General features: G+C 37.2%; 1 protein-coding gene and 1 long non-coding RNA gene across 2 annotated transcripts; one reads left to right on the top strand and one right to left on the bottom strand.

The window, feature by feature from the left end:
- Window positions 1-911: 911 nt before the first annotated feature.
- Window positions 912-21,188, bottom strand: FAM92A (family with sequence similarity 92 member A). The gene is made up of 10 exons (XM_027892520.1): window positions 20,719-21,188; window positions 18,697-18,931; window positions 16,983-17,051; window positions 11,746-11,847; window positions 9,850-9,855; window positions 8,065-8,169; window positions 6,706-6,819; window positions 5,542-5,661; window positions 1,618-1,713; window positions 912-1,039 (listed from the first exon to the last, which is right to left on the bottom strand). Exons 1-10 carry the CDS (start codon window positions 20,973-20,975, stop codon window positions 1,019-1,021), a joined length of 1,125 nt encoding a protein of 374 aa, XP_027748321.1. The 5' UTR covers window positions 20,976-21,188; the 3' UTR covers window positions 912-1,018.
- LOC114061754 lies at window positions 3,415-8,331 on the top strand. Its single transcript, XR_003572201.1, has 2 exons — window positions 3,415-4,779; window positions 7,805-8,331. It is a non-coding gene; the product is annotated as an uncharacterized LOC114061754 (long non-coding RNA).
- Window positions 21,189-21,389: the final 201 nt, after the last annotated feature.

Raw genomic sequence — 21,389 nt, 5'->3', positions numbered from 1 at the left:
ATGCAGGACAAAGTTGCCCAACACTCTATTTCTCCTGTTCTGGAACTTTGTAATTCCCGAAGTTGACTTTTTTTGTGAGGCAGTGAGAAGGAATTTGAAGCTGCTCAGGAAAACAAACCCCTCATTCTTACCCTAGCTGCTAATGTTTTAGGGAGGAATTAATTAAACATGGCTGCCTTTTTTCAGCATTCCTTTCAAGGCATAGTACACAAATAATCACTATTTGCACATATGTATATGGTATGAAAACATGGTATTGTTATGAAGGTTGCCATCTGTTTTGGAGTATGAAATGGTAAAGTGGTGAACACCATAATTCTGATGTTGTGATACAAATATTTATTAAAGTACCTTAGTTGCTGAAATAGATGGGAATCAGTTACCTAGATACTTTTAAAGTTGTACTCATTCGTATTTACTCCTTGTCAATAGTAAGTAATTCTGGTGTAAAATTATTTTTTGGGTTTAAAACAGAGCCCTTTATTGTGATGTTTTCATCACATTAGTTTTTGGCAAAACCTGGTTCTTTCACATCAGAATAGGTATGCATTGCATATTTGGCATCAGTGGAGGCAGCATCAATGCTATAAATGTACTTTTTGGTTTATTTCTGTAATTTAAAATTTTTTTCCCAGCAACAAGTTCAAAGTCTATATTTATACATGCGTTTGTTCTTTAACTAAAGCTGGGGATGAACAGTGTAGTAGCAGCTTTCTGGCAGACAGCTGTACACTGTTAAAAAATGAACATGTGTATCACCATCTCCAAACAGAATAAGAAATTACACTCAAAATGTGTAATTTCTTGTGTGTTTGATGGAACTGAATCATGTAGTTAAACACATGAAATTTGAACGATATATACCATGTCAGCTAATGTAATAAACACCAACTACATAAAATATCCACTAATTTTATAATGAAGGCACTTTTATTTAAAAGCAAAGCAGCATTAAACGTAGACACTGGGCTTGGTCCTTATTTGTGAGCATTCATTCTGTATGTGTAAAGGAATCAAGTCATCTTAGCCTGAGGAAAGCCTGAGGAAAATGAAAATGAGAAAACAATACACCTCACCCTGCCTTCTGCCATCCAAGGTGGGTAACAGTGAAATCTTAACATGCTGTTGCTGCAAACCGTTTCTTGATTACTACAGTTAATTTAGGATGTATAAACCCAATTATGACAGGTACAGCTAGAGGACTTACTAAATGGAACAGGTGTTTAGCTAAAGAACAAGGTAATATATTGGCAAAGTAACCAGCAAACCCTTATGTTCATAATTGCTAGTCAGCTTAGTGCAGTTTTTGGACACTGTGTATGTAAGTTTAAGCAAATATGTGACTGCAATACAACATTTATGCAAATATAATACAGGATTCTATTTAAATATTTCATTTTCTAACTACTGATATTGTCCATTTTCAGCAGACTTTGTTCCATTCTTTGAAACTGGTCATTTGTTGTCTGGCACTGTAGAATTAGTGCTGATTCTTGTTCCTGTTAGAATTTTAAATATACAGCCTCAGTGAAATTTTAACACACAAAAGCTTTTAAGTAAAGGGATTTTTTCCCCCTTAATAAAAAACCCCCTCTTAGAATAGCTTTGTTATCTCACTTCCTTAGTAGCATCAAATTCCTCCTCCTCATCATCCTCTTCCTCATCCTCATCTTCCTCCTCCTCTTCATCTTTTCTTAGCATACTGCGGGAAATCTGCCAAAACAAAAATCCAACAGAAGTAAATCAAGTGTTTTTTTCTGCTCAAAGAAAAACAATTATCTGTTGGCATTTCCAGTCTAAATATTTATAGTTTTTTGTTTGGGGCAGAGCGTAAGTTGTTTGTCCCTTAACCCTTCATAACATGCAAGCCAATGGAAAGATACATGGCACAGAATAAAAATACTGTAATGATTTTTAAAAGCTAAAAAAAAATCCCCATAGTCATGACGACTATTATAGGATTGGGAAAACTATACTTTGATCCCTTTAATACTAAAAATCAATAAGATGCTTGTTCTTGGGTTGGCTGTTGAGACAGCAGGCTGAAGATGAGTATTAGAGCCTAATCTTGTCTTGAAGATGTCAGTTCAAAACTATGCTGCTCTAGGTTTGCTTTTTTTGAGAATGAAGTAGGCAAACTTTATCAAAAGTCTTCATTCACAGATGAACTTCTTTCCCTGCCCGTCAGTGCTTGCCCTTCAGAATGACATTAGTCTCCTTTCTTTGGTTCATCAAACATTAAAAACAAGTGCCAGCTGCCAAGCTTTCATCTCATCTGGCAGACTCTGCAGTCTGTACTTTTTCCTAACGAGGGTTCAGTCTAATGCCTGTTGAAGATAGATTCTTCACAGACAATGCAACATTTACAATTTAATGTAGGATATATGATGTTCTTTTTCTTTCCCCGTGAGAAAGGGAACATTAAAGATAGTTATCCAAGTCATCTTGAATGCTTTTGAGAGGTTCAGCAGTTCTCTAAGAGCATCTGCAACTCTAATTTTGGTTATATTTTCTGTGTTTTCTCACATACAGTGATAAAACTTCTGTATTGAAGACAAAACTTGCCTTTTTTTAAAATAGCCTCCTATTATAAAAGTGCTTAAATGCTCATTATTAAATTGACTTCTGAGATGTTATAATTCATAGAGCCACGTCTGTAACACAAGATTTTTGTGTGTGCATAAAGCAAACTGCAATTATTGAACTAATGAAAGCAGAAAAATCTTTAGTCTTGTTAATGCTCACAAAGCATGATTTAGCTTCAAGCAAATGCTTGCTTACAAATTCCTGAACATAACAGAAAATGCACTTAATCATTGGGTGAAGCAGGGTTAACTTGAGCTGAAATGCCTAAACCAGCAATCTCATTCTGTGAAAGAAAAAAAAGACAATGACCCTGATTTGTAATTGGAGATAAAGGAATGCTGCAGATTGACCTTGTTAAGGTAGTGTCATTTCAATGGGATAGACTAATTTTCCTGGTTTTTTCCCTCATTAAGAGTATCTGAAATTCTTAAACAGAACTTGCATCATATTTCTGAAGAAAAGCTCCCCCTTCCTGTTTCCTGAAATAAAGGATGTTGGTTTTAGCTTTATGGCCTTTTTGTGTTCAGACAAAATACCTCTGACCATGCTGTAATTAATTAAATAGTACATTAAATATTATCACTGATGGTTGCAAGGAAATTAGGCAGTTTAAATCCATGTTATTGTGCCACAGAACTAGAACATTCTAGAAAATTTAATTTTTGATTACTTCATGCCAAAAAAATTTAAAATAATAATAATAAAAAAAGAAATCTGATAGTTTGTTGCTCATAAATAATTTTATGTGAAGATTAATTCTATGAGTTTGCATGTAGGTGTGATGACTGTTCTTGTTTAAGCTGTTCAGCTCCATGTTTCACTGCATGGCAATCTTTTCCTCATGTCTTGGGCAGTGGGCAGTGTTGGGGCATTCAGATGCAGCCATTTTCAATAACTTTTAGAATGATACTTTGCTGTACTAGAGAGTCAGTGCAAAGCAGTTTGTTATATTAAGTGCATGTAGATAAACCTTACGTAGTTAAGTTTGACTTAAAATATCTAGAATGTCATTTTCTTCTGCGATAGTTCTAAAAATACAGCATATACCAACTTGAATCATTAAAAGAAAATGATAGGCTAAATTGCCAAGTAAAGTGCAAAATGAAGGAGGTAGCTCTTTATGAAACAATGTATCAAGCTTAAGGACTAATTTAGATTTTTAATATACAAATAAGAAAGTTAGTCCACAGAACCAGAAATAAATTCAAGGATGGTATGCCTTAAATCTTCTGAAAGACCTGAACTGTGTTACTGTCAGAGTTTATCCCATCTGGTGTGCAGTGACTTCCCCCACCTACAGGTTAGTGCTGGCATGTATGTGTCTGTCCTCCCCCGCCCCACAACCCTAGGCTGAGTGATTCTGTGAACTGCTTACCATATTGTTTATGTTGCTTTGCACTGGAAATTGTAAAGTGCTGCCTTACAGTTAGTAAGGGATAACTGTGTAGCAGGAAACTAGACTTGTGAAAAATTTGGGAGTGAAAGCTCCCCAGAAAAGATAAAACAAGTCACTTGAAGGTTTTTCTGCATATGGCTTTTTTTTTTCTCTCATGAGATGTTTGGTGGGTTCCAGAGAGTAGGGCCCTTAGTGTAATTCAACAACACGCTATTTGCAGAATCAGAAAGGGCAACATGGGGAGTGTGTGGAACAGGCTGCCTGCCCCTTCTTGACTGCCCTAGTTCAGAAAAATGTAGTAACTGCATTAGTGGGGTGTTCCACTCCTTTTTTTCTGCCATATGATCCTCTGCAGATACACTGCACAGCCAAGTAAGGTAACATTATTTTGAAATGTATTGCAGTTTTCCTTTAAGTCTCGATGACTTCCTGTTCTTTTCAGATATTCCAATGAGATGTTACAAGAACATTACACCTGAAGTTATAACAAGAGAGGTCTAGGTAAACTTGCAAGTTAGTCAGAATGGAGTTCAGCTCCATCTCTGGGAGTAATCACAGTGTACATACACTCATTTCCTGTTGCTTTGGGTTTTCTCTCTCTCACATTTTTTGAAGTAGCTTGAACATGAAATTTGCTTGTTTGATAGAGAAGACTGGTGGGTTACTCAGAGTTCAGGCTGTATTTCATGCACTGAATCACTGGGTTCTTTTATCTTTTCAGATGACTCAACTCACTTTCAACAGAATAGCTCAACTGTAATAATTGATCCTTTCTGTATTGAGAAGGTGTAAAGTGTGTATGAAGTCAAAAAAACTTTTCCTTATTACAATATCAATGCATGATTCTATCCAAAGAAGAAAAATAAAACATGTACATTTTAAATGTGGCTATCTTTGTCTTAACTGAAACACTGGTAAGAATCATCATAGTTACAGGATTACAGCTGTAGTAAAGAAAAAATAATTAACCCATTTTGCAGTATCTGCAAGTTTACTGATGCAAACAAGTGCCAAAGATTATTGCAAGGTAGCTGGCCCAAAACCAGTGGCACTGTTTCCATTTGTTTCACTCATTTTTATCATCCTCCTTTTCCTCACTTGCTCTGAATTTTCAGAGTATAAAAGGAAAGGTTTGTTGGTCATGGGTTTGCTCTGCTGCTACAAGATATCACTAATCTGAGTTAGGATCTGGCAGAGAAATCACACTCCAGAATCTGATACTGAGACTAAGAATACGCAAGTGTTATTTAAAGAATGTCACTTCCTTTTCAAATAAGCTCTTAAATGTTTTTCTCTGCAAGTTGCCACAGTTTGTTGATAGAAGAAACAGTATCTCTGGAAATGGCATTTTTCAAAAGTAAGCAACACACATTTTTTTTCTCTCAAATGATAAAGCTGCATTAGTAAGAGCTTAATATGATATTTATACCCTTGGAATTTTCTTTACCTTTCTGGCTGTCCTGAACTAAGTGAAGATAGTGGATCCATGTACATTAGCTAAAATACTATCCTAAATAGAGCTTTAATACAGTGATTGTAATGTCATTTTTCTGTCTTACCTGTACTGTCCTCAGTGAAGATTTTGAGGAGGCAGTTCTTTGCAGGGGGGACTTGGAATTTGCACGAACTATGTCTAGGCGAGACTGATAGTCCGATGGATAAAGTGAGCTCCGAAAAACCTGTTGAAGTGGAGAAAGCTGTGACTCAGGTACCATGATATAGCTTGCAAGCTAAGAATCACCTAGACTGAAGCTAGCAGAAATGCAGCAGTGGACAATGAAACCTGATCTAGAGGTATGCATCTGCTGTAATCTGGATTGATCACTTTTAGCTGAAACAACATCCTTTCTCAACCTGAGACACATCAACATACTTATGTGGTCAAAGTAAACATTCTTCAGAGACTTGAAGGCATTTACACATAGAAAACTGCAATGGTTTCTCACCAGGATATGTAGTTGAGTTTCAGGCCAACCTAGAGGTATGAACCCCAGCAACTACCTTCAGGTTCGCCATTTCTCAGAAAGATGAGCTTTTAGCCCCTTCACAAGCAAATCCTTGCTGACAGTCACAGCTGCATCAAAAAAATTTTACTTGAAATGTGCAGGAGATGCACAGCTTGAGAAAAGTTTGGGAAACCTCTTAGAATACAGGGAAGACTGTAAATCCATCATTTTTGCAAGTTGTTTCCAATAACCCATAAAGCTATTCATGCAAGACTTTATTAAAGTCAAGGAGATAGCAAATTACAGTCAGTATTTTTATGGAAAGTAAATAACTGTCCAATTAACAGAAAATTTAAAATGAGATTAGAAATTTGGTTGCAAAAGACAAAGTATTGACTTAAAGGATTTTTCTGAATTAGTGTCACATGACATTTTAATTGTGAAACCAGAATAGTACAAGATTGCCGTGGCATAGTTTAAATGAAGTTCTGTGAATAGCTGAGCTTGGAGTCGCAGGTAATTTTGGAAAAATCTCTCACCTGTGTTTTGTGGGAACAGTTAGATTGCCACTGCAGTTCTGTTTGTTTGTGTTCTCTGAGATTATAAACCTGCATGCTCTTGTTGGAGAAGTGCAAAAAAAGGCTTGATGTACAAAAGAAGTTTGTTCTCGGAACCTGAAACATGTTGCATTTTTCTGCCTGGGACATGTATAGCCCAAGTGTGAAAACTGTTTTTAGGCAGGAAGTATACTGAAAAGCAAATCTTCATCATTCTTACCTCCAAATCTTCATTTTCATCAATATTTTGGATATTTTGGTAGGCAGCAGTATAGATCTCTAAAGCTTTCCCGTGGAACAACATTTCAATAGTTATAAATTCAGAAAAGATGTTCTAAAAGCAAATGAAAACAAAGATTTTCTTAATCCAGTAAAGTACATTTCCACTTCAAAAAATTACTGAGTTCTGTACCTGTTACTTCTATGATACAAATAACTGCACAATACTTAGGATTTTAAGCAGTCAGACCTGAATTTCAGAAACTAAACATAAATGCTGGCTGGGCTATGACTTATGCAGTTGTTATTATTTCATTATAAATTCTAAGTAAAAGCTTGAAAAGTGGAGACTCATTAGGAATAATATCATGGTGAAAAGCCACTTGATATACCCCAGTATGTATTTACAAGATGTAGTTGGTGGATTTTTGCTTTATTGAAGACAATCTTTTATAACAGGTTGGGGGTAAGTTATCTGTAAATTCTATACATATCTATAATTTACAAATAATTATATATTTTACATAATTAAGTATTCTTTATATATTGAAAACCTCCCACAATTATGACATCTTCAAAAATCACAATCTTTTTCATAATACTTCACTATCAAGTTCTGATCGGTTTGGTTGGGTTTTTCAACCATGTTTATTCTTTCCTGTTTAGTCTGTCTGTCTCCTCCCCTTTCTCCCTAAAAAAAAATCACTAAAGCAATTTTATAATTAAATGAGATCACATAATGCATATGTTTTTCAGTCACTGTAGTCTTTGGGACTTATGACACTTAATGTTTGACATTAAGAGAGAAATTAAAGCATTCACTGCTTGCAGTCACTGAACATTCTCTGCTTTTTGCATCAGTAAAACTTTTACCTGCACTAATGTACACATACTTCAGCATGGATAAATATATTATTGACTTATCACTATTTCTGTTAATTCTGCTGATATTAATCCACATATCATTCCACTAAAAAATGCAGCTATTAGTGAAGTAGAATACAGCAGCTCTTGAAAGGTGCAGACACTAAACAACTGGATACAGAAAAATTTTGAATTCAACAAACTGTAAGAATAATAAACTGATTTTTTAATTTCAGATCTCCTCGTATTTGGATTATAGACGTTCCTGTGTAACCTGCCCTAGGTGACCCTGTCTTAGCAAGGGGGTTGGACTAGATGATCTCCAGAGGTCCCTTCCAACCCTAACAATTCTATGATTCTGAAATATTCATGAATACCACAAGGTTTGCATTTAAGTGAATATTAAATGTTGCTAATCTTGCCCAAGACTTAACTATAGTAATTTTACTATGCAAGATAAAATTGATGTCACATACTGAAATGTGAGCACACATACTTTGATGTCCTTTATCTTCTGTTTCTCAAAATTATCAATAGTTTCCTCTAATTGCCGAGTTGTTCGAGTAGCATCCAGTGTTGCTCTCTGCAGTTCACTTTCAGCCTGGTAAAGTGACACCAAGGTGAAATTAGTCTTGTATTTGGTACAAAGCTATTTGCTCCAATTGCCATGAAAACATTGAAGTCTGGTTTTTCAAAACACCACATATCTGTGTTACAGTATTTGTAAATCTGTAGCTTAATAAACATATAAAGCTGTCTCCTACACTCTTGTGACTTTGATGTGAAACATGGAAAATGACCAGCTGCAGCCAGTCAGGAAAGTCCCTCTGCCCTGATCCATTTTCCATAATAATTATCTGATAGTTTCACTGAGCCAGCCCTGACACCCCATTGACAACACAGGGACTGGGTCCGGGTATTAACCCAGCACAAGGGTTTACCCTTTGGAAAAGTTCTTGGTGTTTTTTTTTTTTTTTTTTTTAAGCTTCCTCAAAGGAGAAGGCAGGACTGAACATGCCAGTGCACTGGATGAGCAGAAAAGATCACCCTTGTTTTCAAGTGCAGATCAACCTGCTGGTCCTTAAGGAATCTCTTCCAGTATCCTGTCCTGAACCTCCTCTTATTAAGTTTTAATATATTATTTAAAAAGACAATTAGAGCAGCAGCCAAAACTCATACACTATTCCTGTCAATATCTCAATATGCAGGCTAGAGTTGTTATAATTTCTAGATCCAAAAGCATTTCAGGTATTTCATATTTTTAGTATTTTTGTACTATTAAAATATTCTATAGAAAACGTCTTCAACAGGGCACTGGGATGGGGACACATCAACCAATCCCTAACACATAAATACACAGTTTTTCTTATTTTGTTACTACAAAAAGCATGTAGATAGTTATTTTGATTACATATAATTATGAACTTTATAAAAATGCACACTACCATTTAAATAAAGATCTTGAAACTATTCTGGTTATGTCAAATCTGAGAACTGTATATTTCTACAAAATAATGATGTACAGATGTAAGAGCTTGCACTTGAAGACAACAAAATTTGGGTCTAAATTTCTGTAGGCTCAGTAAGTATCATCACAAATCCATTTTGTGCTGAGATTTGAAAATAGTATATGGATCAAGTATTGTATTCTATGATCATCTTGTAGGATTCTTCCCATTTTTAAAAGACTGCAATTTAAGAGAGGATTTTTTTTTTAAATAGACACCACAGGTCCAGTTCCTGTGATCTAGCTTTTAGTGTGACGCATATGGAAACCTAAGGCATAAGGTATGCTCTGTTTGCTTCTTTGATTACAATCTCATAACCTTGTATTACAGGATCATCAAATTGAAACAATCTTTCAAAAACAGCTTTAAGTCACAGACACAGTTCTGCCATTACTGGGCAAAAAAAATTGGTAACAATGTTTAGCAGTACATAAGGTCACCTGTTCACCTCTCTTTCTTGATTTTGCCCAAAACACAAGAGGGAAACCGAGTAAAAAAAGACATTTTGTGTATTCTCTATTAGTTCAATCAGTTACTCCCTGTAAGTGAAGGCAGCATAAGTTGCATAAGCAGCCATTACACATACAAATACAGTATGTTATTTCCGTGATATTTCCGAATACATCTCAACACATCCTAAATAGACTGGCCAGATTTTGTGCACAGATGCTTTGGGAAAGAATTCTCTCTGTTGTAGAGTGAAATGTCTAAAGTCACAGAGCCTCCATAGTTTGCACAACAGCAGTTTGATATTTTCTCTTCTAAACACTCACCTGTGACTGGAAATACTAGTGAAGGAAAAAAGGGCAATGTAACAACCAATATTCATTAAAATATGTCTTTTCACTTCTACTTTTAATATGCTGAGAACTATTTAACTTAGTTATTTCAAAACTTCTGTATACTTAGTGCTACTGTTATGTTACCTGAAGCTTCTGGCTCAAAGACATTACAGTTTGTTACAGCTTTGCTAGAATTTAAGTATCCAGACCAAAACATTTCAGGACAGCTGTTCGATTTGGACTGAGGATTTGGTTATTTATTAAAAAAAACCCACAAAACAAAAAATTAGACAACTTAGGTAGACTATTTCAGGGGAAAAAATTTGGATATAAAAAAATGTATTTTTATATTTTTAAAAATCTGGTAATGTTTTCTTTTTAAAGCTGTACTACCCCCCACCCTGCCCCCATTCTGTAAGATGAGAGTGAGTACAGATCCTTTGCTATCTGGGGTCAAAGTTGTTCGCTGCTGCAACATCACAGTTGCTTGACCATAAGAGAAGAGTTGCAGGAGCCCAACTACTGTGCTCCAGCGTGGTGAAGCCTCTCGGAGACCTGAAAGCTGACCTGCACACATCTTCAAAAGCAAAAGAACATATTCCTGCTCCTAATACCTTTTCATACATTTTGTGTCAATCACTTTAAAATGCAAATATGCAGTGTTTGGTGCCTTTGGCCATATGCAAAAACAGACTACTGAGATTTTATAACTCTTCAGGCAAAGCCTTAACCACAGAAAACACAGGTGTTACAAGAAATTAAGCCACAGAAGTGTGTTTGTGAGACAAAAGAGACAAAAAGAAATTAACTAGATGCCAGCGACACTCCCATGAAAAAACTACTGCTCAAGAGAGAGGAAAATGGGACCAGTGTCCCTTTGGGGAGAAAGCTTACTGTTCCAGTTTACTCCCTTAATTCCAACAGAAGAGAACTTTGCATCACAGCTCAAGTTCTAACTCTATAGCTGACATGCATCTGTCTTTATTATAGAAGGCATTCAAATTAGTCATCACTTGATCTAACTGATCTGATTAATATTAGATGTGAATTCTTTCGCAGAGACAAAAATAAAATGTAATTCTCCTGTGTGGCATTTGACCATCACAATCATTTTCACTTTCTACACTCCCATGCTCCAGTCACTAGAAAGATCCTAATTTCTGAAATAAAGTTGATAAAATCCAACTAAGAATAGGACTGCTTAGCTCCTGAGTCCAGCACCAGAGTGTCATAAAAAGTAAACAGCACATCATCATGAACTTAAAATGCTTTAACATACTATGTAGGCATAAAGAGACTGAAGTAGGATTGCCTTGATCCCCTTTATTTTGGCCTTTTCTATATTCTGATTGCTTCAGAATTTGAAACTTCAATGAGATTTTAATGGAAATTCTGTATACTGTGGAAAGTGAGTGGTCTTTGGAAAGGAAAAGTAGTCGAGTATTCTACTAACAGAATAACAACTTTTCCTTTCACACTTCATTGTGCAGTTGGAGGAAACTCATACCCCATCTAGGTACAAGGAAGCACAGCAACTACCAAAATGACAGGAAGAAAAACAATAAAACAAGAAATCCATAGAAATAAAAAAGAAGTTGTCTGATTACACTTATTTTCAAAAACTTCCAAATTCCTAGTAAACTATGCCTACCTCTCCTGCATAAATATATCAAATAATTAATAGTTTCTGTTCAATTCAAAAAGAAGTAACAAAGCAGCTATTGTAAGCTGTAACTCATCATAAAATTTAAAAAGAGATTCGACATTGGAGATAATCCCTCTAAAGAGACTTATTGCTACAACTTTCTTACTACTTTCTAAACACAATAGTTTAATTCCCTAGAAATTTTAAAAATATTTGTCATAGTGACTAGAAAAACAGGATACAATAATGTGTAGATCTGATGGATTCCGCTGACGTGTCTTTTCCAGTTGAGATAATTGTTTGGCTTCTCGGTTCTTTGCTGTTAAAGTTGCTTTAAGATCATCCTGGAAATAAAAATGTTTTAGACATGTTTGAAATAAAACTAGGATAATACAAAATATACTTCCCTTCATACATGCATTGCCTAGAAAACGGACAAAACTTCTGCTTTAAACAAAACCAGATTTTACAAATCTTATCTTGTTAATTGATCCTCTGAAAGAGAAGTCAGTGGGGACCAAGGGAGTTTAGCACCTTGCAAGCTCTCTATAGCACACACTATAATTTAAAATGTGCAGAAGAAAAATATATTCACAGCTTTTCATGACAAGTATAGCAGATGGTCAAAAGCTGAGATCACCAAAGCAGTAAGAAGGTAGGCCCATTCCTGGCTTAGAAACATAGGTGGCATTCAGAAATAAAAAGTGGCATCAAATATATCGGTAAGAAAAATAACAAAGCAGGAAGCAGCCAGTACCAGTCAGAAGTTACGAAGAAAACATAACTGCTGCCACTGGTCCAGAGGACAGCAGAGCTGGTAAAGGGTCTGGAGCACAAGTTTGATGAATAGAGGCTGAGGGAGCAGGGGATGTTCAGGTTGGAAAAAAGGAGGCTCATGGGGGACCTTATCACTCTCTACAACTCCCTGAAAGGAGGTTGTAGCCAGGTGGGGCTTGATATCTTCTCCCAGGCAACAAGTGACAGGATAAGAGGACACAGTCTTAAGCTGCACCAGGAGAGGTTTAGACTAAATATTCGGAAAATTTTTTTAACTGAAGGGGTGGTCAGTCATTGGAATAGGCTATACCCAGGGAAATGGTACAATCACCATTCCTGGAAGTGTTCAAGAAGATGTGGACATGGTTCAGTGGTGAACATGGTGGTGCTGGGCTAACAGTTGGATGATCTTAGAGGTCTTTTCAACCTTAACAACTCTATAATTCTATGCTACACAGATTTCAAGGTACCATATAAAATCTATGGCTGAAAGGGTTGAACTGCATATTTTTATATATGCAGTTAGTAAGGTATTCAAAACCACTGGAAACAAGACACAGCCTAGTAATGATGTAGCTGGAGAATATGAAACTTAGTGATTTAGAAAAGACAGAAACTGCTGATAAATATTTTTGTTCCTCATTTCCAAAGGATGTACTTCTACAAAGACCTCTGACCATTTAAGCATGTTTACCTACCAGCCTCAAATTTTTGTTCATGCTATAAAACTGTGTTTTGCAGAGTGTTTAGCATTCGTGGGATCGAAGATTATCAGTCAGATATTTATCACTTCCCTGATCCTGGTATCAGAAATGACATACACTTTTATGGCTTCAATTTAAAGGAGCAGTAGTTTAGAACAAGCAGAAATACAGCCAAAAGTCTTAAAAAAATCTGAGCCAGAAGTTGAGTATGCATTTCAAACAATTTTTTTTTTCTAAAAATACCAGTTCCCATTTATCTACTACTTCAGAATGGAGGGAATTAGGGCTATTAGAAACTATCATATTAGGAAGTAGTCTACGTTCCTTCCTTGGATTTCAGAATTTTAATATGCTTGTATGTCTCCTTTACCCAGAGGAATATGCAACCAAGGATGTGACTTTCAGCAAGTTTTGTGACCCTGTGACCAGATCACTTGTCAGTGACACGCACAAGCGTGCCAAGTTTCACAGTGCTGTGTTCCTTCAATAATGAGTCTGTACATGAGGTCAGGGTCAAAAAACACAGTTTCTTCTTTGTTTCTGTCTTTACTGTCTGTCTGTATGTCCTTGTGTATGACTCATTTTGTTTCCCCTTTGGGGGGGACAAAGCTGGTTTCTGATAATAAAAACTCTTGTATCTTTACCCCATCAAAACTAATTTTAGTGCTGTTCTTTCAGAAGGGAATTTACACCACCTTTAAGGTCATCCAAAACATTGCTGGAAAGGGCTTTCCCTTTATCAAAACCATGAAGCTGCAAGAAAAGCAATAATAGAATTTTTTTTATTGTTTTATTGTTTTGAGTTTTAAACTTTAAAGGTAGAGAAAGAGAAAAATTATTTATTTTTTTTAACAGAACAAAACAGATTTGTATCTAATGGTCACAGCTTCATGTTTAGTGTTATTTAATGACTAAAGCCTGTTAACAGCACTGAATTCTAGGCCCATCTAAAACAGTCAATCACATTTAAAGCTGAGGCTGAAAGGGTTCTGACTTTCATGTACTTCAGGATGCAAAGTTCTAGAGTTGTTATAAAATTCAGTATTTTCTTCCTAGCACGTAGTGACTTTGGAAATACTAATAATAGAGTTCCCTCCTCTACCTCTGTTTTCTGTAGCCTCAGCCACCATGAAATGTACTTCTCTACTAGCCAATACCTGATAAAGAGTTAGCACTACTGTGGCCACACTGGTGAAGCTATACACAAGTTTTGGACGTATAAAAGTAGGGCACAGTTATATGCACATTTTGTCTAATATGTTGAAAAACTGAAAAGGGTGCAGAAAAAAACCCTGTAAAAATACTAAAAAGCTGGGGAAAATGTGATTATGGAGAAGGAATCAAGGTGTACATTATTAGCTAACAGAAAAAAACATGAAAGATTGGTTTTACTAGCATCTAAATACCTTCATTCAGAAAAAACTTCAGAGCATTACAGAGCTCTTTCATCTCAGTGGAACATATAACAAGAATCAGAGATTAGAAGTCTTTCATTTAAAACAATACACCACAAACTCACCACTTACTACCACAAACAGTCCTACATGCCCCTTCAGTGTCCTCAGACCAAGCTTTGACATATTTTTGGAAAATATGCTTTAATTGCACTCAAGGAGAAATGGAATGGAATAGGCAATGAGTAAAAGAGCAGGTAGAGAGAACAGAAAATTATTCATAGTCCCTCTGGCTTTTAACTATGAATTCAAGTCACATGTAAGAACTCTGGTCACCCATCTAATTTCAAGCCATAGAGAAGTACAGCTACAGTCTGTCCACCAGACAATGAGCCGGCAGAGCCTCATCACTGTACTGTTACCTGCTTCAGTCACTGAAGTTATTAAAGCAAACCAATCCTTTCTTCTGCACGTGGATCACCTTGGTTTTATGAGGTCCTGTTTTATATGAAGAAAAGGAGCCAGGAACAGAGTTGCCAAAAAGTAGAAAAGTGAAGATTGATATAGAGAAAAATGAAACAGAAAGAAATCCTAAAATCCTACATTTAAGCTGCATTACAGAACAAGAACATTATATTAACATCCATTGAAGAGCTATTTGGCATCATAAACCGGAACAAGTGAATGAAACAATTTTATTGCATTAGCAGTTAAAGGACAACACTACTCTGATTATCTGGGCCTCTTTAGAGCATTTAGTAGCACAGGATGATGATGTCTTATGCCACAGAAATAGCAAAAGTCCTTTTTAGACAAAGCACAGAAATACTCTTGTGTACATCCTGGAACAGTTCCAGTAAGTGACCAGCAGTGAGAACATCCCCTTTATTCAAAGTGCTATAATGACATGTTCTAACAGGTTTTACTTAGCTAAGGTATTTACAGGTAAAGCAGTCCTACAACTTGTGCTAAATTTATGAGTCACAAAACTTTCTTTTTCACTAAAGATGTCCCAGTGTTTAGAGATGATAACTGAAGACCAGACAGTTGAAATTTTAACCACAGTTTATGGTTAACGTGCAGTGGGGAAAAAAATAACCATTTAATGGCCTATATCTTTAGCAAAACCTTAGTTCAAAGGTGTGTTGATAAAATAGTTAATCCCACCTACAGTTTAAGAATGCTCTTGTACTCTTCACTGTAGCTGAAATAAACATTATGCAATGCTTTCTGGCATTCTGAAAGGCAAAAACAACAGGAAATGCCATTCACTGTTGCAAAGGATGACTTGGCTTCAGTTGCTTCTGTCCTCAGCATTACTGGCTATCAGTGGCAATGCACCTCAAGAGACCGTTCCTTCAATGCTCTGCAAACCCCAGGCACTGCTGTAGTGCACCGTGTCTCCTCAGCAACCATACTGCCACAAACACATGAAGCTTGTCTTCCACCCTCAACATTTATATCCCATGGAACACTCAGTTCTAGATCTCACGAACTGGGTTTTATAATGACTATTAGAATACCAGATTCTAGGCTCTATACTCTACAAATCTGCTAAGGACCACCACATGTAACCCCACTCAAGTGCAGGATGCATTTCCTTCACAATTGTTTCTCCAACCTCCAAGTGAAGTAGCTGTGGAGTAAGTTCCAAATACTGTACTCGGTTCTTCACCATATGGAAAAGATACAGAACAGGAACATATGAAAAATGCTAGTTTGAGATGCAATGCCACAACATACTCAAATTAACCATGATGAACACACTGTGAGATTTTGGTAGGTAAAATATCATCAAAGAATAATAATTTAATACTTTGATTTACATAGACTATGGTACAGATATACATCAATTACAGATTTGAGTTTACAGGATTAAGGTATTCTCTGTGTAATATACAAGTATTATGAAGATCTACTTTTGTCCTACAAACTAGTATCTGCTTACTGAATGTTACTTGCTCAAGCTTATCCCTCCTGGAGAAAAGAAACTTACAGATATTTTAAGGGAACATTTCAAACCCCTATAAACACTGTTTCTAAAATATAGTGAATGAAGAGACCTCAGATTTTTGTGTATCTTCAGGTCATCATGATGACTTAACAGGACAGAGAGGGATTTAGGCCACTATCTATATATCTGCTTCAAATGTGTCTTATAAATCATGAACTTTAATGTAGAATGGAATTCTGAGTCAGAAAAGCTGCTAAAGGCAGCATATTGATGACTAAGAGGCAAAAGTATTACATATAATTCACCTTTTGGAAATCTGAATAATAGAAATAATAATAATAATCATAATAATAAAAACCCCCCAACAATAATAAATTACATTATTTACACTATCCAAGAAGTTTTAGACTATCCACAATGCCTATTTTGAGAATTTGTTTGTGCTCAAAGAGCCTGAATATCCTTGTCTTCACACCAAAGCTTTTTCCTCCAACATATATATAGCTTCAATTTAGATGTATTACTACATAATTAGACTGATTATTGCAATATGAAATATCAGCGCCACTCCCCCCCCTAAAGCAGAAGTTTTCAACTGAGAGGCCAGAACACTGAAATGTGCCTTGTGAGAAAACAGATGTTTAACCTACCCTTTTAAGTTTCACTATGGTCCCGTAACATTTCAGAGGTTCAACAACCTTGGCTTCAAGCCTGTCGACCTACAAAAGAGATCACAAGGCCACTAGAATCATCCATATTTATGATGTGCAGAAACAGGAAACAATAGTGACTTATCTTATTAGAAATTAGTCCATACATGCTGAAAAAATAGTGAGATAGTTTTAAAAATATTGTAAAAACTACAGTCAAGTATATTAGCCAATAAGCAATTTGTATTTTGAGGAGATCAAGCTGATTTCTAGTGGAATTACCTTTTCCTTAATTGAAAACCCATCAGGATAAACGAAACACTGAGATTCTAACAACTGAGTACTAAATACATCAAACTCTGCATCTTGGAGATCTGTAACTTTCTATCTAAAGATCAATGTATTTGCTCTACACTTACAGATAGATTATGGATTTGCTATCAAATATATTGTACAAAATGCAACACTTCTTAAAAATAACGGAAACAACATCATTGGTACTGAATGCAGTAAAAATATTAATAACAGGGTGTGTAAAAGGCAGAAATGTTCTCACAGATGAGTGCATCTAAATTTTTGTTTCAGGTCTCCTACTTAGAAAAACAGCTACATATGGTCAGACAGGCAATAGGATAAGACCTGCTCATCAAACCCGACAACACTGTCCAAACAGCCCCAGCATAAGCTGCCAGTGACTTATGGGCCAGATGGGCCAGATTAGGACAAGGTGCATACCTCTATTAGGAATGTAAAGTTCCCTCTAAACTGGGCTAAAATTTATGCCAACTGAGCAAACGTATTTCCTTTATGTACTCTACCAGTGCACTGTCAATCAATTTCACTTGAACTGCCAATAAAATAGAAAGGATTAGGGCAGTAAGGCTCCAAACAAAGTGCATGTTACTTCAGTCTCTTTTTTGAATTACAGTGGGTCTTAGCTGTTCAAAACTATAAATGGGAATTTTCTACACTCTACTGAAAGTATAGATACATTCTCCAAAAACTAGTTTGAGTCCATGTGAATGAATTTATTTTGTCCTAAGTTGCAGTATTTGGAATCCTGCAGCATACCTTACAGTTTGACTGGCCCTGCAGATAGATGTGTAAGTGGCACAAACACCTTCCTTTACAAACACTCTCACTCATCTAGCAGACGTGACTACACAGTCACACATTGTCCAAACCAAGTTTGTACTTTGAATGTTAAACTACAAACTTTAAGAAATCTACAGTGGTCCCTGACAGCATCTCAGTGGGGCTATCAGTGGGGATATCAGTGCCCAGTGAAGGATTCCAGTTAGCATTCTCTTCCATACTATTTCTGGTAAGACTCAACAAAAGGAAAATGACTGATTTTACCTCAGCTGCTGCCAGACAACTCAAGTCACACAAGAACACTTTATTAACCATAAATCGCAATCCAAACTCTAGGACCATTAAAAAACTTGCTCTGTCTCAAATACTTTAAGTGTTCATAGGGATAGTTTTGCTGACTTCAACAGGACTAATTGCATTCATTAGTTTTCATTAGTTGTTAGGGAAGTAAATGATGAGTACTTTAGCAGCCTACTCTGATCAGATGTTAACATATTTAGAAGCGTTTTCTCCTATGTTTTTCTTGTCATTGCAGAGTATATATTTCCCTTTTTAATCACAGAGAAGTAACTGAAAAGTTCAGATGGCAAACACAACATGTACAGCTTTAATTTTGTACCTCTGCCTGGCGATAATCCTGAAGTCTGGAAAATTCATCTGCAAAGTTTTTCAGTCCAACTTTTAAGTTTGGTGTCTCTGTGGCTGCATATGCATATATTTCATTTACTAGAAGATCTGCTTTGTCTCGTAGTCTGGCAGTTTTACGTACATATCCAGCAAATATTTGGCATAATTCACCAAAATGTTTTTCCACATTTGAAACAGCATCTTGTATTTGCCTAGTCTGATTGTCCCTGGAGACCAAAGAAAAATAAGTGAAAAATAAGAAGGGCACAAATCAGTGCAAAACAGACATTTATTTTTAAAAAGAGAATATTGTAACAGTCTGATGTACTATGTGCTTATTTATGAACGGGTAACAAACAAACAAACAACAAAAAAAAGCAGAATTTACACTTAGAGATCCAAGAGAGGAAACCGCAAATCACAAAAATCTGCTTGGAGGTTTTCTTACTGTATTTAAGCAAAAGCTCACTATTACTATTGGTATTAATTACTGACAGAGTGGTAACACTTGAAGTCTCAGTCAAGACCTTCCCAAGACCACTGCTTCCTGCACAAGTCTGCAATCTAAACTGGCAAGTCAATGACTGGAGAAATTAGGCAGCAGAGGACAAACTGTAAAGGTATTAAATGGTTTTTAAATCATTAACAGGTACCAATCTGCTCCTGGTCAGCACCACAAAGGATAAATATTGCTGAGAATTAAAGAAGAAAAGTGAAGGGACACAAATACAGAGGTGAACAGTCTGTACCACTGAAAGAACGTTCATTACACTAATAAATTATTTTCTTTTAAATTACATAAATCTAATTAATCTGATCCAAATGCCTGTATGTTTCATTATTAATGATCTAGATAAGTCATTCAAATAATTCATGTATTTCACTTTGTATTTTGCTTTCATTTTCCTACATCATTTGATGGTTGTGTGAATTCATGACAGTTTTTGACAGATTGAATCAGCTACAAGGCAATTTAGCTAAAAGTTATTTTTCCACATACTGGGACCTAAGAAGTCTCCATAGTCTAAGATGAGACTATTCATGTGAAGTGCTTGAATTCTTAGCAAGAGAATTCACTCATACCACTGTCTTGGCAAGGGGCAGAAACAAAAACTCCCTTAAGCTACCTCAATATTGCTGACCAATATTTAAATATTGACTTCCTATCAGGACACGGGAAGATCAGAAAAATTGGAAGAAATTTAGTATTTTGAGAATGAACAGTAATGCAGTCAATTCAAGCAAAGAACACTTTTATTTCAGGAAAAGTATTTCAGGCCAAAGTTATGCTATGGGCAAAAACCCAGTTGCATTGCTTCATGGCAAGCACTCTAGAGGACTGTTAAAAAGAGATTTCATTAAAGGAAAAAAAAAATCCTAGTAAGTTGTTCAGTCCTCCAGAACATGCCGGAGCACAGAACCATTTGAATAGGGAAGTTTTCATCCAGTGAGTGGAAAAGTAAGAATTTCATTAAGTACTAACGAAGTTGGTTTTCAAAATTAATACTATGTGTTAAGATCTTCAGTTAAAGGTACATCCTATTTTCTTGGAAGGTCTTTATGTCAGAAAGTTCCCCTCCCAGGGGGAAGCCTTAAGCACATTTCTTCACCCCCTTTACAATTCAGATCTCACAATACTCCCATGCAACTCGTATTTAATTTGGAGACACAAAACACTGCATTTCCTTATAGGGGTGTGAAAATTTTTATTCCCCCGTCACTATGCATGATCGCTTAGAGTTGGCCACAAAATTATCCGCGAGAGGCCCAAATAAATATCGGCACATCTTTACTTCATCTCTGCCAAGCATACTAAGCCTAGAAAAGTTTTGCGGCCTTTCCCGAAGGGAGGCAGAGGCGGCCGCACCGCACGGGGCGGGCAGATGCGCTAAGGGGGACTTGGGCCCGCATCGGCCTCCGCCCGCCGCGCCGCGCCGGGCCCCGGCGCCCTGCCCGCGGCCGGGCCGCCTCCCCCGCAGCACCCCGGGGCTCCCCCGGGCCTCCAGCCCCGTACCTGGCGTCCAGCCCGCGGCCCAGCAGCATCATGATGGCGGTGGCGGCGGCGGCCCGTCGGGAAGCAGGGAAGGAGGGAAGGAGGCGGCGCTCGGCGTGCGCTCGGTTTCCATGGACACCGCCCGCCGCCTGCGGGACGGGCTGCGGCAGATCCGCCCCCGGGAGGCGCCGAGAGGGAAGGCACGGGATCGCAGGAGCCGTTAGGTGGGAAAAGACCTCTGAGACCGTGGAGTCCAACCTGTGACCGAACGCTACCATGTCAGCTAGACCATAGCTCTGAGTGCCACGTCCAGCCTTTCCGTAAACATCTCCAGAGACGGCAACTCCACCACTTCCCTGGGCAGCCCATTCCAATGCCTAATCACCCTTTCTGTGAGAATCTCCTCCTAATGTCCAACCTAAACATCCCCTGTCATGGCTTAAGACCTTTTCCTCTCGTCCTGTCACTCGTTGCCTGGGAGAAGAGACCGACCCCCACCTGGCTAATTGTACAGAGCACCAAGGCTGACCGAGTTCAAGGAGAGTTTGGATGATCCTCTCAGGCACACGGTGTGACTCTTGGGGATGATCCTGTGCAGGGCTAAGGTTTGGACTTCATGATCCACGGGGGTCCCAGCTGAGGATGTTCTGTGGTTCTGTGATTCCTGGGCCAAACCATGAGTGACTGGAGCT

This window comes from Empidonax traillii, unplaced genomic scaffold, assembly GCF_003031625.1.
Source record: "Empidonax traillii isolate 1590-97213 ecotype Southwest subspecies unplaced genomic scaffold, ASM303162v1 scaffold355:size2308892, whole genome shotgun sequence".
Classification (NCBI taxonomy): Eukaryota; Metazoa; Chordata; class Aves; order Passeriformes; family Tyrannidae; genus Empidonax; species Empidonax traillii.
Note: the sequence above shows the minus strand (reverse complement) of the source record. Positions and strands in the feature narration are given on the sequence as shown.